Source organism: Choloepus didactylus, chromosome 23, assembly GCF_015220235.1.
Source record: "Choloepus didactylus isolate mChoDid1 chromosome 23, mChoDid1.pri, whole genome shotgun sequence".
Lineage (NCBI taxonomy): Eukaryota > Metazoa > Chordata > Mammalia > Pilosa > Megalonychidae > Choloepus > Choloepus didactylus.
Genome location: NC_051329.1, coordinates 12,856,409 through 12,873,584, shown reverse-complemented (window position 1 = coordinate 12,873,584; position 17,176 = coordinate 12,856,409). Strand labels below are relative to the sequence as shown.

General features: G+C 41.8%; 1 protein-coding gene across 1 annotated transcript in view; it reads left to right on the top strand.

Moving 5' to 3' along the window:
* Positions 1 to 17,176, top strand: part of SLC8B1 (solute carrier family 8 member B1) — a 119,250-nt gene that overhangs the window by 88,820 nt on the left and 13,254 nt on the right. Inside the window, exon 13 of the mRNA XM_037817278.1 lies at positions 15,183 to 15,304. Within this exon, the coding sequence (XP_037673206.1) occupies positions 15,183 to 15,304 (122 nt within the window). The remainder of the gene's footprint in view (positions 1 to 15,182; positions 15,305 to 17,176) is intronic.

Sequence of the window (17,176 nt, the reverse complement as noted above, 5' to 3'; positions counted from 1 at the left end):
GGAACAAGTGGGTAAATACATGGTTGTCAGGTGTGCAGGGTAGGAGTGGGGTAGCTAAAGGCTGTGAAAGTATGCCATGAACCCTAACTATTGAGACTGATTTGGTGGCCCTTTGTCTTCAGGGAGAGCAGAGTAAGTGGCCCCCGTGTCTATAAGAAATGGAATTGGCTTAACGGCTACTGAGTTACTCGGGGTTCCATGTGGGTGATCACCGTGGGGCTTTGCATGGTTCCCAGGCATTTTCAGTCCTCCGCTGCTGGTCCCGGTTCTGGAAGGTCTAAGAGGGTGTCTGAGTCAAGTGGGTAACTGAGGTCTCCATGCCTTGAGGGGTTGGAGGGCAGTCGGCCTTCCAATGACCCTCCTGCTTGCAGAGCGGGCACGGCCCCGGGGTTTGGACCGTGGTTTTGGGGATTTGGGCAGTGTTTAGCTCATTGCCTGAGCTGTCTGCCTTTAAAACAAGCTCCCAGTGGTGTTTTCCTTTCGGTTTAGTAGGGCTTTGGGTTTCTTTCAGTGCTGAAGTAAGACGCTGGTAAGCCTGAGTATGAGATTTGGCTTTGGCTTCCTCTTTAAGTTTTTCCTTCTGGGCTTCTTTTACATCTCTATTGTTAAAGACCTTAAAGGCCAGGTTGACAAAGTCTTTTTGGTTAGCCTGGGGTTCTCCTTCTTGTTTTTGAGGTTTTTGGTGGATATTAGGGACTGACTGAGAAATAAAATGCATATGGAGGAGTAAAGTGTTTTCAGGGGAGTTTGGGTTAAGATTAGCATAGCATTGGAGGGCTTTTAGGAGTCTAGCTAGAAAAGCTGCCAGGTTTTCGTCATTGTTTTGGGATTTTTTTTTTTCAGTTTATTATAATTGCTTTATGTACAGTTGCTTGCAGTTCCATAATGAGGCAATTTATTGTAAGGCTGAGAGACTGTTGGCTAGGCTTTGCATCTGGATAATTCCAACTGGGTTTTTGGGGGGTATTGCGGTGGCTCCTATGGGACTGTTATTGGGGTCCTGTCTATTTAAGGTGTCTGCATGAGTCTGAGCTGCTAGCTATGCTCGTTCCTCCTCGGGGGTGAGACAGGCAGAGAGAATCATATTAGAGAGTTTGCTAGGTGAGGCTGTAGGACACAGTATGGTATTGGAATTTTTTTTTTTTTTAAGAAATCAGGTAGGGTCAGTAGAGTATGAACTTACATGCTGTTCAACTTGGGAAAGGTTAGAAAGAGAAGGGAACAAGGACGTGGATGGGCTTTTTCCGACTAGATACTTCTCGCAGTGGAAGAAAACAGGCTGGGGTTGGGAGAATAGGGTTCCTCGTGGAGAGGGAAGGGAGGGTTGAGGTTCTGAGGTGGAATCTGAGGATGGAGGAGTGTTGTTTCCTGGCTGCAGTTCAGCCGCAGCCTCGGCTTGATTAGGAGGGGCTGCATAGAGAGGAGCATTGAGGAGAAGGTTTCGGAGGGATTGAAGGAGGAGTTAGGAGGAGGAGAGGGAGTATTGGGTGGAGATGGGCTGTTTAGGAACAATCAAGAGGACATCCGCCGCTTTGAGAGTTTTTAAGCCCCGAGGCAGAAGCAGGTGGAGGAGTGGATGGAGACATCCCATAGTCTCACTCTCTCGTGGGTTCCCAGACCTGGCAGAGGCAGCTCTCATCTAGCACTAGGATTTCATGAGTGTTGTCCCAGACAACAGAGAAAGTGAGTGCCAGAGGGGAAAGAGAGGGCACTTTCTCCCTACCTGGAGGTGATTCACTGGTGTTGGTGCTGAAGACAGGCCAGTGGGTTCTGACCCTTCTGATGGAGATTTTGTCTCCTCTTATGGTCCCGGGTTTCAGCACCAAAATGTTAGGGTTTTTGACCAGGAAGAAAAGAGACCAAAGCTTGATTGGAGAAAGTTTTATTTATGCACAGGCGAGCTGAAGCCAAAAATGGGAACAGCGCCAAACAAAAGCAGGAGCACAATTTTACAGCTTTTGGGAGGGGTGGTTGGGGGGTAAGATGGAGAAGTGAGGAGTTGACGTCAGGGGATCGGTTTGTTCAGGGTAAGATAAGGAGTTGACATCAGGGAGGTTATTATGTTATGAAAAATTTCTGTTTTTGTTTTTGCTTAGACTGCTATGTTATCTAAGAGTGGGTTTTATGTAAACGGTCATGTCCATTGTGGGTGTGGAGAGCTTCCTGGAATATTTGCTAAGGGTGGGTTGTGTGTGTGTGTGTTGGGGGTGGGAGTTTTGCCTAACACCCTCCATTCCCTCTTGCGTAATTCTCATTTCGTTCATGTGTGTGACCTGGCTCATCCCACTGGCATTTCAGGTTTTAACCTCTGCCCCAGACTGTCCTTTCTTTCCAGCTCTGATTGAGGAAATGCCCCAGTTTTGTCAGGTGGCTGCTGACTCCTGCTCAGTATCCTTCCTGTTGTCTAACTTTAGTATCTCATGCTGTCCATTGTGTTCTCTAGTATCTGGGCTCCTCTGTCTTCAACCAAGGGGCATCAACTGTGGGTGGAGCTGGGGCTCTGGTGGCAAAAAAGTGCCCAGCTGTGTGTGCTATTTGCTATCACAGCATATGAAACTATATCAGGGTGAAGGTGCAGCCAAATTCCCTGTGAGTCTTCTTTCCCCAATTCCCACTGACTTGTGGGAGGACACAGAGAGCAAGAGAGGGGAGAAATGCAGAGGGCAGTGCAACCCTGGGGCTGTGAAGGAACTGCCCTTTTGGGGTGCTTGCTGTTTCAGCACAGTGCTACCTCAGTCCCTATATAGCTGGGAAGTCTTGCCTCTGGGGCCAGGGCAAGCCCAAGGATTTGCTTTCACGATCATTGTTGCTTCCTAAAAGAGTAATTCCTAAGCATCAGCGATTCATGAACCATCTTCTCAATTTTCTTCCATTCCACACTATTTTTGTTTTTCTTAAATTAAACTTAAATTTATGAAAAAGGAAACTGTATTATCCACCTTACTAGAAAACTGGCATCATTTCCAGTAAATTCAAGGTAACTGCAAAAATAAATACAACAAAAGCAAAACAATCTATTCAGCATTCCAATTGTAGTCTGAACCCTGTGGTTTCTTTGCCAAATATAGGCATACCTTTTAAACTTAGCAGATACTGTGTTTTTAAAAGTTGAAAGTTTGTCTATTGACACCATTTTTCCAGCAGTATGTGCCCATTTCCTGTTTCTGTGTCACATGTTGGTAATTCTCACAATATTTCAAACTTTTTCATTATTACTATATCTGTTATGGTGATCTGCGATCTTTGATGTTACTGTTGTAATTGTTTTGGGATGCCATGAGTTGCACCCATATGAGACAGTGAACTTGGTAAGTGTTGTGTGTGCTCTGAGCGCTCCACCGACGTTCCCTCTCGCTGTCCTGCTCCTTCCCTGAGAGGCAACACTATTGAAATTAGGTCACTTAACCCTACAATGGCATTGAAAGTAGGCCACATAATACTCCTACAATGGCCTCTAAGTTTTGAAGTGAAAGGAAGAGTCGCAGGTCTCGCACTTTAAATCAAAAGCCAGAAATGAGTGAGCTCAGTGAGGAAGGCAGGTTGAAAGCCAGGAGAGGCCAAAAGCTGGGCCTCTTGCACCCAACAGGTATCCAGGTTGTGAATGCAAAGGAAAAGTTCTTGAAGGAAATGAAAAGTGCGACTCCAGTGAACACGGGTGATAAGAAAGAGAAGCACCCTGAGTACCTCTTTGTTGCTCAGATGTGGCCCTCTCTCTAACTGAGCCATCTCGACAGGTGAACTCGCTGCCCTCCCCCCTACGTGGGACCCAACTCCCAGGGGTGTAAATCTCTCTGGCAACGCAGAGTATGACTCCCGGGGATGAATGTGGACCCGGCATCATGGGACTGAGAGTATCTTCTTGACCAAAAGGGGGATGCAAAATGAAACGAAATAGTTTCAGTGGCTGAGAGATTCCAAATGGAGTCGAGAGGTCACTCTGGTGGACATTCTTATGCACTATATAGATAACATCTCTTAGGCTTTAATGTATTGGAATAGCTTTAAGTAAATAGCTGAAACTACCAAACTCCAACCCAGCAGTCTGGACTCCTGAAGACGATTATACAATAATGTAGATTACAAGGGGTGACAGTGTGATTGTGAAGACCTTGTGGATCACACCCCCTTTATCTAGTGTATGGATGAGTGGAGGAATGGGGATAAAAACTAAAGGGCAAATGGGGTGGGATGGGGGGATGATTTGGGTGTTTTTTTTTTCACTTTTATTTTTTATTCTTGCTCTGGTTCTTTCTGATGTAAGGAAAATGTTCAGAGATAGATTGTGGTGATGAACGCATAACTATGTTATCATACTGTGGACAGTGGATTGTATATCATGGATGATTGTATGGTGTGTGAATGTATTTCAATAAAACTGAATTTAATTAAAAAAAAAAAAAAAAGAGAGAAGCAGCCTTATTGCTGACATGGAGAAAGTTTCAGTGGTCTGGATAGAAGATCAAAGCAGCCATAACATTCCCTTAAGCCAAAGCCTAATACAGAGCAGGGCCCTAACTGTTCAATTCTGTGAAGCTGAGAGAGGTGAGGAAGCTGCAGAAGGGGCTGGAAGCTGGGCAGAGGTTGGTTCACAAGGTTTAAGGAAAGAAGCCATCTCCTTAAAGCATAACATCAAAGTGCAAGGAGAAAGCAGCAGATTATCCAGAAGATCTAGTAAGGTCATTGACGAAGGTTGCTACACCTGAAGAACAGATTTTTCAATGTAGAGGAAACAGCCTTCTGTTGGAAGAAGATGGCATCTAGGGGTTTTGCTAGCTAGAAAGGAGAAGTTAATGCCTGGTTTCAAAGTGTCAAAGGGAAGGCTGGCTGTCTTTTAGGGGTTAATGCAGCTGCTGACTTTGTTAAAAAAGCCAGTGCTCATTTACCATTCCGAAAATCCTAGGGACCTTAAGAATTATGCTAAGTCTCCTCTGCCTGGGCTCTATAAATGAAACAACAAAGCCTGGATGACAGCATGTCTGTATACAACATGGTTTCCTGAATATTTGAAGGCCAACGTTGAGATCTGCCCAGAATAAAGATGGCTTTCAAAATACGACTGCTCACTGCTTGGCAGCTATGAATGTCAGTATTACCACATACAGCAACTGTTTAAAAAAAGCTGAAAAAGAGTCCAGACTTCAATTAGAGAAATGAATGAAGTGGATCTGGTTAGTACTAAGGCAAATCAGACCAAAGGGTAAAGGACGATATTGACTGCGTTGTAAAACCTCAACTTCTGTATGAGACCAAGGGAAGTGATGTTTATTTGGTGCAGAATATATATATATTCTATAGCACACTAAATAATTTAACTTGCATGGTCAGTTTATTCAAGCACAAAAATTACATGGAACTTTGACTAGGAAGTGAGACCTGGTAGTCTGTACAGGTTGGTGTGAAATAGGGATACATCCCAAAGTAATTTGGGCAGAGGATAAAAATATGTTTGCAGGGACCCCCAGAGGAGCTGGGGAAGCATACTGAAATGTTGCACCTCCCTACCTGGGTTATTGCTGATATTCTCACAAACATTGAGGACTGACGGTTTGGTATGCTGAGTCCTCTGTCTTGGGGCTTGCCCTCATGAAGGAGGTTACTGCAAAGGAGAGGCTAAACCTGCTTACCGTTGTGCCTAAGAGTCTCCCCCAGAGAACCTCTTTGTTGCTCACATGTGGCCTCTTTTTCTAGCTAACCCAACTCGGCAGATGAACTCACTGCCCTCCCCACTATGTGGGACCTGACTCCCAGGGGTATAAATCTCCCTGGCAATGCAGGATATGCCTCCCAGGGATGAACCTGGAGCTGGCGTTGTGGGGCAGAGAAAATCTTCTTTACCAAAAGGGGGAAGCGAAATGAAACAAAGTTTCAGTGGCTGAGAGATTTCAAATTGGGTCAAGAGGTCATGCTAGAGGGGATTTTTATGCACAATATAGATATCCCTTTTTAGGTTTTAGTGTATTGCAATAGCTAGAAGGAAGTACCTGAGACTGTCGAATGGCAACCCAGTAGCATTAATTTTTTTTTTAAAGGGTACAATCCAGTGACTTTTTAAAAAAAACTTTATCAAAAAATTAATAGAAAAAAACATGTCAAACAAAACAAATATATAGATAACTACATAGCTTACAACATGTTCCTCCCAAACCCGAAAAACCTTAACAAACCATGACAAAACAAAGGAATAACAAAAAACAAATAACCTAAAATAACTACTTTGCTTCCACCATGTTCCTACCATACTCCAAGAAAATTAACACACCATACTCATTCCTGAGCATTCCCATAACATTAAGATTATCCTTAATAACTTATCTGTTCTTATTAGGTTATCATTCCCCCTTCACTAGTTACTGTCTATCTGTAGGTTCCCTACATTCTACAGTATAAAACATTTATTTTACATTTTTCACAGATTTTACATTAGTGGTAACATGCAATATCTCTTTTTGTGTCTCGCTTATTTCACTCAGCATTATGTCTTCAGGGTTCATCCATGTTGTCCTATGTTTCACGACCTCGTTCCTCCTTCTGCCGTGTAATGGTCCATCGTGTGTCTATACCACATTTTGTTTATCCACTCATTTGTTGATGGACATTTGGATTGTTTCCATCTCTTAGCAATTGCGAATAATGCCGCTATGAACACTAGTGTGCAAATATTTGTTCGTGTCACTGATTTCACATCTTCTGGGTATATACTGAGAAGTAAAATTGCTGCATCGAAGGGTAACTCGATATCTAGTTTTCTAAAGAACAGCCAGAGTGTCCTCCAGAGTGGCTGTACCATTATAGAGTCCCACTGGCAATGAATAAGAGTTATAATTTCTCCACATCCTCTCCAGCATTTGTAGTTTCCTGTTTGTTTAATGGCAGCCATTCTAATTGGTATGAGATGGTATCTCATTGTGCTCTTAATTTGCATCTCCCTAATAGCTAGTGAAGATGAACATTTTTTCATGTGTCTTTTGGCCATTGTGTTTCTTCTTCAGTGAAATGTCTTTTCATATATTTTGCCCATTTTATAATTGAGTTGTTTGTACTACTGTCATTGAGTTTAGGATTTCTTTATATATGCAAGATATCAGTCTTTTGTCAGATGCATGGTTTCCAAATATTTTTTCCCATTGAGTTGGCTGCCTCTTCACCTTTCTGACAAATTCCTTTGAGGTACAGAAGCTGTTAATTTTGAGGACTTCCCATTTATTTTTTCTTGCATTGCTTGTGCTTTGGGTGTAAGGTCTAAGAAACAACCTCCTAATACAAGGTCTGGAAGATGTTTCCCTACATTATCTTCTAGGAGTTTTATGGTACTCTTATATTCAGGTCTTTGAACCATGCTGAGATAATTTTTGTGAATGGTGTTAGGTAGGGGGTCCTCTTTCATTCTATTAGATATGGATATCCAGTTCTCCCAGCTCCATTTGTTGAAGAGACTGTTAACGTCTCAACTCAGTGGGTTTGAGGGCCTTATCAAAGATCAGTCGACCGTAGATCTGGGGGCCTATTTCTGAATTCTCAATTTGATTCCATTGATCAATATGTCTATCCAGTACCATGCTGTTTTGACTACTGTGGCTTTATAGTAAGCTTCAAAGTCAGGAAGTATAAGTCCTCCTGCTGTGTTTTCTTTTTTAGAATGTTTTTAGCAATTCAAGGCATCGTTCCCTTCCAAATAAATTTGATTACTAGCTTTTCCAAGTATGGAAAGTAGATTGCTGGAATTTTGATTGGGATTGCATTTAATCTGTAGATGAGTTGGGGTAGAATTGACTTCATAAAGACATTTAGCCTTCCTATCCATGAACATGGAGTATCTTTCCATCTTTTTAGGTTCCCTTCTATTTCTTTTAGTAAAGTTATGTAATTTTCTATGTAAAGGTCTTTTACATCCTTGGTTAAGTTTATTCCTAGGTACTTGGTTTTTTTTAGTTGCTGTTGAGAATGGAATCTTTTTCTTGAGTGTCTCTTCAGTTAGGTCATTTCTAGTGTATAGAAACATTGCTGACTTATGTGCATTAATTTTATGTCCCACTACTTTGCCTAATTTGTTTATTAGATCAAGTAGCTGTGTGGTTGCTCTCTCAGGGTTTTCCAAATATAAGATCATATCATCTGCAAATAATGTCACCTTTACTTCTTGCTTTCCAATTTGGATGCCTTTTTATTTCTTTTTTCTTGCTGGATTGTTCTGCCTAGCACTTCTAGCACAATACTGAAAATACTGGTGACAGTAGGTATCCTTGTCTTGTTCCTGATCTTAGAAGAAAGGCTTTCAGTCTCTTGCCATTGAGTACCATGCTAGCTGTGGGTTTTTCATATATGCCCTTCATCATATTTAGGAAATTTCCTTCAATTCCTACCTGTTGAAATGTTTTTTTATCAAAAAGTGATGCTGGATATTGTCGACTGCTTTTTCAGCATCTATTGAGATGGTTATTTGATTTTTCCTTTTGATTTGTTAATGTGTTGTATTACACTGATTGATTTTCTTATGTTGAACCATCCTCGCATGCCTGGAATGAACCCCACTTGGTCATGGTGTATGATTTTTTTAATGTGTCTTTGGATTCGATTTGCAAGTATTTTGTTGAGAATTTTTGCATCTATATTCATGAGGGAGATTGGCCTGTAGTTTTCCTTTTTTTGTAGCAGTTTCACTTGGATTTGGTATTAGAGTGATGTTAGCTTCATAAAATGCATTAGGTAGTGTTCCATCTTCATTTTTTTTGAAAGAGTTTAAGTAAGATTGGTGTTAGTTCTTTTTGGAAAGTTTGGTAGAATTCCCCTGTGAAGCCATCTGGCCCTGGGCTTTTATTTGTGGGAAGCTTTTTGATGATTGATTGGCTCTCTTTGCTTGTGATTGTTTTGTTGAGGTCTTCTGTTTCTTCTCTGATCCAGTCTAGGTTATTCATGTGTTTCTAAGAAATGGTCCATTTCTGCTGCATATCTAGTTTGTTGGCTTACAATTGTTCATAGTATCCTGTTATGATTTTTTAAAGTTCTTAGTATCTGCAGTAATGTCCCCTCTGTGATTTATTATTTTGTAAATTTAGGTCTTCTTTTTGATTTTGTCAGTCTAGCTAAGGGTTTGTCAATTTTGTTGATCATCTCAAAAAACTAACTTTTGGTTTTATGTATTCTGTATTTTTTGTTTTCTATGTCATTATTTCTGCTTTAATCCTTGTTATTTTTTTTCTTCCACTAGATTTAGCATTAGTTTGCTGTTCATTTTCTAGCTTCTTGAGTTTTCCGTTAGTTCTTTATTTTAGCTTTTTTTTTTTTAAGGTAGGCATTTAGAGCTATAAATTTCCCCCTCGTAACTGCCTTTGGTGCATCCCATAAGTTTTGATATGTTGTGTTCTCTTTTTCATTCATCTCGAGATATTTTGCAATTTCTCTTGCAATTTGTGCTTTAATCCACTGATTATTTAGGAGTGTGTTCTTTAACCTCCAGATATTTGTGAATATTCTAGATCTTTGATGGTTGTTGACTTCTAGTTGTATTCCATTGTGAGCAGAGAATGTGCTTTGAATAACTTCAATCTTTTTAAATTTATTGAGGCTTGTTTTATGCCCGAGCATAGATCTATCCTGGAGAAAGTTCAATGAGCATTAGAGAACAAGGTGTATCCTGGTGATTTGTGATGTAATGCTCTATATATGTCTGTTAAGTCAAATTCATTTATCACATGGTTTAGGTTTTCAGCTTCCTTATTGGTCCTCTGTTTATCTATCTATAGGAGACAGTGATGTATTGAAGTCTCCCACAGTTATTGTGGAAACTTCTATTGCTTCCTTCACTTTTGCTAATGTTTGTCTCATGTGTTTGGTGGCACCTTGATTGGGTACATAGATGTTTATGATGATATTTCTTCTTGTTGAATTGTCCCTTTTATTAATATATAGTGTCCTTCTTTGTCTCTTATGACATCCTTGTATTTAAAGTCTACTTTATCTGAGATTAATATTGCTACCCCTGATTTCTTTGGCTATAGCTTGCATGGAATACTTTTTTCCACCCTTTCACTTTCAATTTCTTTGTGTGTCTGGGTGTAATTTGAGTCTCTTGTAAGCAACATATTGATGGTTCATATTTTTTTAATCCATTCCGCCAGTCTATATCTTTTAATCGGGGAGTTTAACCCATTCGTATTCAGTATTATTACTGTGAAGGCAGTTCTTGAATCAGCCATCATATCCTTTGTTTTTTATCAGTTATATTTTTTTCCTCTCCTTCTTTAACGTACCCTTACTAAAACTCTTTAGTTCTGTGCCCTTCTCCAGACCGCTTCCTTTTTTTCTCAGCTGGTAGTGGTCCTTTTAGTATTTCTTCTGGGCATTTCTTTTGTTAGCAAATTCTCTCATGATTTGTTTGTATCTGAAAATTTTAAGCTCTCCCTCAATTTTGAAGGCGAGCTTTGCTGGATAAAGAATTCTTGGCTGGCAATTTTTCTCTTTCAGAATCTTAAATATGTCATACCACTGCCTTTTTGCCTCTATGATGGCTGCTGAGTAGTCACTACTTAGTCTTATAGTGTTCCCCTTGTATGTGGTAAAGTGCTTCTCTCTTGCTGCTTTCAGAACTTTCTCCTTCAGTATCTGACAATCTGATCAGAATATATGTCGGAGTGGGTTTATTTGGATTTATTCTATTTGCAGTTCATTGGGCATGTATGATTTGCATATTTATTTAGTTTAGGAGGGTTGGGAAGTTTTCCCCAACAATGTCTTTGAATGCTCTTTGTGGTCCTTTACCCTTCTCTTCAACTTCTGGAGCACCAGTGATTCTTATATTTATGCGCATCATGTTGTCCACCATTTCCTTGAGATCTGTTTCAAATTTTTTTTATTTTTTTCACCATTCATTCTTTTGTGCTTTCACTTTCCAAAACACTTATCTTGTAGTTTGCTTATTTGTTTCTCTGCTTCTTCAAATGTGGTCTTATATGTCCCAAGAATCTTTGTGATTTGATCAAGTTTCTTTTATTTCCATAACATCTGCTATTTTTTTATTTACTTTTGCAAATTCTTCTTTATACTCTTCTGGGGTCTTCTTGATGTACTTTATATCCTGAGCCATGATATTCATGTTTGTGATTCCTTCTTAGATTAATTGCTCCAAGTTCTATGTCTTCTCTGGTTTTTTGATTTGGGTGTTTGGGTTATGCATATCTTCTGGTTCCTTCATGTGATTTATAATTTTCCATTGTTTTTGGCCCCTTGGTATTTGCTTATCTTGATAGGGTTCTTTTAGAATAAGTAGGCTTATTTGAACAATCATCTCTGATTTGTCAGAGCTACAGCTTGGTGCAGTGCACTTTCCCTGACCTACCAGCAGATGGCTCTTCTGAGCCACCTCTTACTCCCAAGTCAGTTCCTCCAACTTCGTGTGTGCACTGAGTTGGGGCACAAACCATGTGGATGTCCAGTGCATCGGTTTTCCTTGTGCAGTGGGGACTGCCAGCCATGTGGGTTGGGGGTGTGCCCCGTGTGGTTTGGCAGGAGGATAGCTCTAAGACAGTACTCCCAGCCATTCCTGAGGCTGCATGTGGAATACTCTGGGGCTGCAGAATGCATCTAACCCGTCAGCTTAGTTTCCCCACCATCCCTCTCTGCCGTGGACCCACAGTCCCTGGGACTGGTGTAGGGCTCTTGGCACTTCCATGTGGCAACCCTGCCTCTAGGCTGTGCACACCCCGGATTTCCTCGGAGGAGGAGTGTGCACTGTCACAAGCCAGCTGAATCTTGAATTCCCTCAAGGAAGCTCTCAGTCATAGTGCTGTGAAGAGGTGTCTTCCAGCCAGCTGCAGAGATGGCTGCTTGGGTGTGGAAACTACCTGCCTCTGTGATCGTCCGTCTGCTGTTGCAGCCCGTCCCTGGCACGGGGGCTCTTAGTCGTGGGTGTGTGAAGGGTTATCACCTACACCAGGTACTGAGGCAGGTGCCTGGGGCATGGAAGATACTCCCCACCACGCTTGACTGTGGGTCCTGCTGCTCGTTCTCTGGTGGCTTTCCAGGTTTGATTCTAACCTGCCTCCGAACACCGTCTCTCAGTTTCTCCCCACCACGCTTGACTGCAACTCCGGCTACCATTTCCCCGTCAGCTTTCCTGACCAAACAGTCACACAGCCCCAAATATGGTTTCTCGGTTTCTCCCCACCATGCTTGATTGTGACTCTGGCTGCCGTTTTCCTGGCGGTTTTCTGAGCCGGACACTCACGTGTTCCAAATACAATTTCTCGGTTTCTCCCCACTGCGCTCGACTGCGATTCTGGGTGCTGTTTCCCCCGCGGCTTTCTGGACCGAATGCTCACATGTCTCTGAACACAGTGTCTTGGTTTCTCCAGTTACACAGTCACTATGGGTGAAGAAGTCTCTGCCCAGCCAGTAGAACCCTGGAATCGCTATTCTGGAGCACTTTCTGCCTTTTATCTAGTGTTCGTGGAGAAGAATTTTGCTGTCTCTCTTAATCCACCATCTTGGATCCTCCAGCCTTGATTCTTTTTTTTTTTTTCCTGATACATGAACTTTTATTCAGGGCTTACCAACATGGTGAGAAGTCGCGGAGAGATCATGATGGCTCTCTGAGGCTGGGTGGGCACCGCATTCGCAGTGGAGTTGACCGCACGATTAAAAAGGATCAGGCTTGATTCTTGAAGATGATTGTGTAACTATGTAGCTTATGTGGTGTGACGGTGCAATTGTGAAAACTTGTGGCTCACACGCTCTTCATCCAGTGTATGGAACAGATGAATAGAAAGATGGGGACAAAAACTAAATGAAAAATAGAGTGTGATGGGGAGACGGAATGATTTAGGTGTCCTTTTTTACTTTTTCTTTTTGGTGTCAGGAAAATGTTCAAAAATTGGGGTGATGAATGTACAACTATATGATGGTACTGTGAACAACTGATCACCATACATGACTGTATGGTATGTGAGTATATCTTGGTAAAACTGAAGTAAGAAAATACATGACTGCTCGTTGACAGTGCACTTGGTCACCCAAGAGCTCTGATGGAGATGTACAATGAGATGAACATTGTTTTCATACCTAACACAGCATCTGTTCTGCAGCCCATGGATCAAGAAGTCATTTCAACTTTCAAGTCTTATGATTTAAGAAATACATCTCGTAAGGCTAAAGCTGCCATAGATAGTGATTCCTCTGATGGAGCTGGGCAGAGGAAATTGAAAACGTTCTGGAAGGGATTTAGCATTCTGGATGCCATTGAGAACATTTGTGATTCATGGGAAGAGGTCAAAATATCAGCATACACAGGAGTTGGGAAGAAGTTGATTCCAAACCTCATGGATGACTTTGAAGGCTTCAAGGCTTCAGTGGAAAAAGTAAGTGCAGATGTGACAGAAATAGTGAGAGAACTAGAATTAGAAAGGGTCCCTGAATTGCTGCCATCTCATGATAAAACTTTAATGGATGACGAGTTACTTCTTATGGATGAACACAGAAAGTGGTTGCTTGAGACAGAATCTGTTCCTGGTGAAAATGCTGTGAATGTCGTCGAAATGACAACAAAGAATCTAGAATACTATATCAACTTAGTTGATAAAGCAGAGGCATGGTTTGAAAGGATTCCACTATGGGTAAAATGTTATCAAACAGCATTGCATGCTACAGAGAAATGTCTCCTGAAAGGAAGAGTCAGTCGATGCACACTTCAGTTGTTTTAAGAAATTGCCACAGCCGCCCCTACCTTCAGCAGTCACCACCCTGATGAGTCAGCAGCTGCCAACATCGAGGCAACGCTCTCCACGGATAGAAAGATTTCGACTTACTGAAGGCTTAGTGATGGCTAGCATTTTTTTTTTAAGCAATAAAGTAATTTTAGTTAAGGTATGTACATGGTTTTTTTTTTTTTTAAGACAATGTTATTGCCACTTAATAGACTACAGTATAATGTAAACATAACTTTTATATGCAGTGAGAATCCATAAAATTCATGTGACTTGGATGTTTTATTGCAATAATCACTTTATTGTGGTCTGGAACCCAACCCACAGTATCTCCAAGGCATGCCTGTAGGGGGATTAGCAAATTTTTAGAGAGTTAAAGACTTATCAGCCCCAAATGGAGACTGCTTCCTTGTTACAATGAGAGAATTGCAGAAGGAACTGCTTTCCTGAGATGCGATTTTGGGGTCTCTAGTGTCTTGTCCACGTGTTTCCTAGCACCACTGATTCGCAGCAGGTCCACATCAGGGAAAGACTGGTTCAGGGACTCTGTTCTGGGCTGAACCACTGGGACCCACTGAAGAGCGAGAACCCCAAACTCAGCTCCCTGCCTGAGGGTGCATGATTCAAGGGGAGCCCCTGGCAGCAGCTCCTGGACTCATGCTAGCTCGTCTTTCTAAGGAATTACTTTTCACAGACATGACCACTCTTCCACCCAGAGACCCTGACGGCCCCCTACTACCTCTGGGAATAAGTTCTTGTCCCGTCATTCGAGGCCTCTGAGACACAAAGTCAACCGAACACAGCATTTCCCATTTTAGCCACTTTGAAGAATAGAGTCCAGTGGAGTTAATTGCATTTACAGTGTTGTGTCACCCTCACCACCATCCATTACCAAAACTTTTCCATCACTTCAAACAGAAACTCTGTACCCGCAAACCATTAACTCCTGATTCCTCACCCCCATTTTTAGTGTTGTAATAGGAAGCCTCCAGAAGCTTTGTAACTTAATGGAATGGTTTATGGAGTGGAGTTACCTGGATAGCAGGTGTTGGGCTCTGAGTCAGTGGATAAGGGTGTGTCTGACTCACTGTACACGCCTCTATCAGTAATGCCTGGCTGGAGGGCCTTCTGGCTCAGTTGGACAGCAGTGCTGTGGTTGATTAGTGATGCCTGCCATGAGGGCAGGAGAGGGTAATGGTGGCAAGTAGGCTTAGCCACAGCTGGGAAGGAAGCAGGTAAAGGCTGGAGAGAGTCGCGTTTTCATGTGTCTGTCTTATTTCCAATGTGACTGAAGCTTGAGGGCAGGGGTTGTGTGTTCAATTTCTCTGAACTGCCTAGGACAGAGATGGACACATGAGAAGCCTCTGCACTGTATCCAGACAATTGAGTGTTAGTGGGGTTGGTCCTGGGGTCTCACTAGCCGGCTCCCCTTGTCGTTCGGGTTAGGGGGCGGTGGTGAGCTAAAGCTCCTTTCCTGTCCCTCTGCAGATGGCGTCTACCTGATCGGTGGCCTCCTTCCCATCTGGGCTGTGGTGGTGATTGCGGGCACAGCCTTGGCTGCAGTGACCTTCTTTGCCACATCCAACAGCGAGCCCCCACGGCTTCACTGGGTAAGAATGAGGGACTCTCGGTGCTGGGAAGGGAAACTTGTGGGACTGTTTGGCGAGAAAATACTTTCCCTAACTATGGGCTTACCAGACTTTAGAGCCACTTTTCTTCCAGTTCCAGGGTCTTTTTTTTTTTTTCTTTTTAATTTTTATTGGGATTGTTCAGATACCATACCATTATCCAAAGATCCAAAGTATATAATCAGTTGCCCCTGGTACCCTCATGCAGCTGTGCATCCATCACTGCAGTTAATTTTTGTTCAATTTTTAGAAACTTTTCATTACTACAGACAAGAAATAAAGTGAGAGATGGAAAAAAAAGAAAAAAAAAAAAAAAGGAAACTCGAATCCTCCCATATCCCTAACCAACCCCCCTCAATTGTTGACTCGTAGTGTTGGTATAGTACGTTTGTTACTGTTTATGAAAGAATGTTGAAATACTACTAACTGTAGTATATAGTTTGTAATAGGTATATATTTCTTCTCTATATGCCCCTCTATTATTAACTTCTAGGTGTATTGTCATACATTTTTTCTGATTCATGGAAGAGTTTTCTAATATTTGTACAGTTAATCATGGAAATTGCCCACCATAGGATTCAGTTTTATACATTCCCATCTTTTGACCTCCAGCTTTCCTTATGGTGACATATATGACTCTGAGCTTCCCCTTTCCACCTCATTCGCACACCATTCGGCACTGTTAGTTATTCTCACATCTTGCTACCGACACCTCTGTACATTTCCAAACATTTAAGTTCATCCTAGTTGAACATTCTGCTCATACTAAGCATCCGCTCCCCATTCTTAAGCCTTGTCCTGTATTTTCATATCTTATATTTCATGACTATGAGTTTACATATTATAATTAGTTCTTATCATTGAGACCCTGAAATATTTGTCCTTATGTGTCTGGCTTATTTCACTCAGTATATTGCCCTTGAGATTTTGTCATCAACCCATTTTTTTTTTTAAGATGGTTTTGTTCACACACCATAGATTCCATCCTAAGTAAACAATCGATGGTTGTCTGTATGGTCCCATATTTATGTGTTCACCACCTTCATTACTGTCTATATAAGGGCATCTACATTTCTTCCACAAGGCAAGAGGGAGAGTCAAAGGCAGCAGAGAGGCAAAAGAAAAAGGAAAAAAAAAATGACAGCTAGGAAGTAGCAAAAGAAGAGTAACCTTAAAGTTAAGAGTCAGACACCACCACCAATGTCAAGTGTCTAACATGCCTCCCCATCCCCCCCTCTTATCTGCATTTACCTTGGTATATTGCCTTTGTTACATTAAAGGAAGCATAATTCAATGATTCTGTTACAGTCTCTAGTTTACGTTGATTGCATCCCTCCCCCAATGCCTCCCCATTTTTAACACCTAGCAAGGTTGACATTTGCTTGTTCTCCCTCGTAAAAGAACATATTTGTACATTTTATCACAATTGTTGAACACTCTAGATTTCACCAAGTTACACAGTCCCATTCTTTATCTTTCCTCCTTTCTTCTGATGTCTCACATGCTCCCACCTTCCTCTCTCAACTGTATTCGTAGTTATCTTTGTTCAGTGTACTTACGTTGCTGTGCTACCATCTCCCAAAACTGTGTTCCAAACCACGCACTCCTGTCTTCTCCTATCACTCTGTAGTGCTCCCTTTAGTATTTCCAGTAGGGCGGGTGTCTTGTTCACAAAGTCTCTCATCTGTTTGTCAGAAAATATTTTGAGTTCTCCCTCATATTTGAAGGACGGCTTTGCTGGACATAGGATTCTTGGTTGGCGGTTTTTCTCTTTCAGTATCTTAAATATATCACACCACTTCCTTCTTGCCTCCATGGTTTCTGCTGAGAGATCTGCACATAGTCTTATTAAGC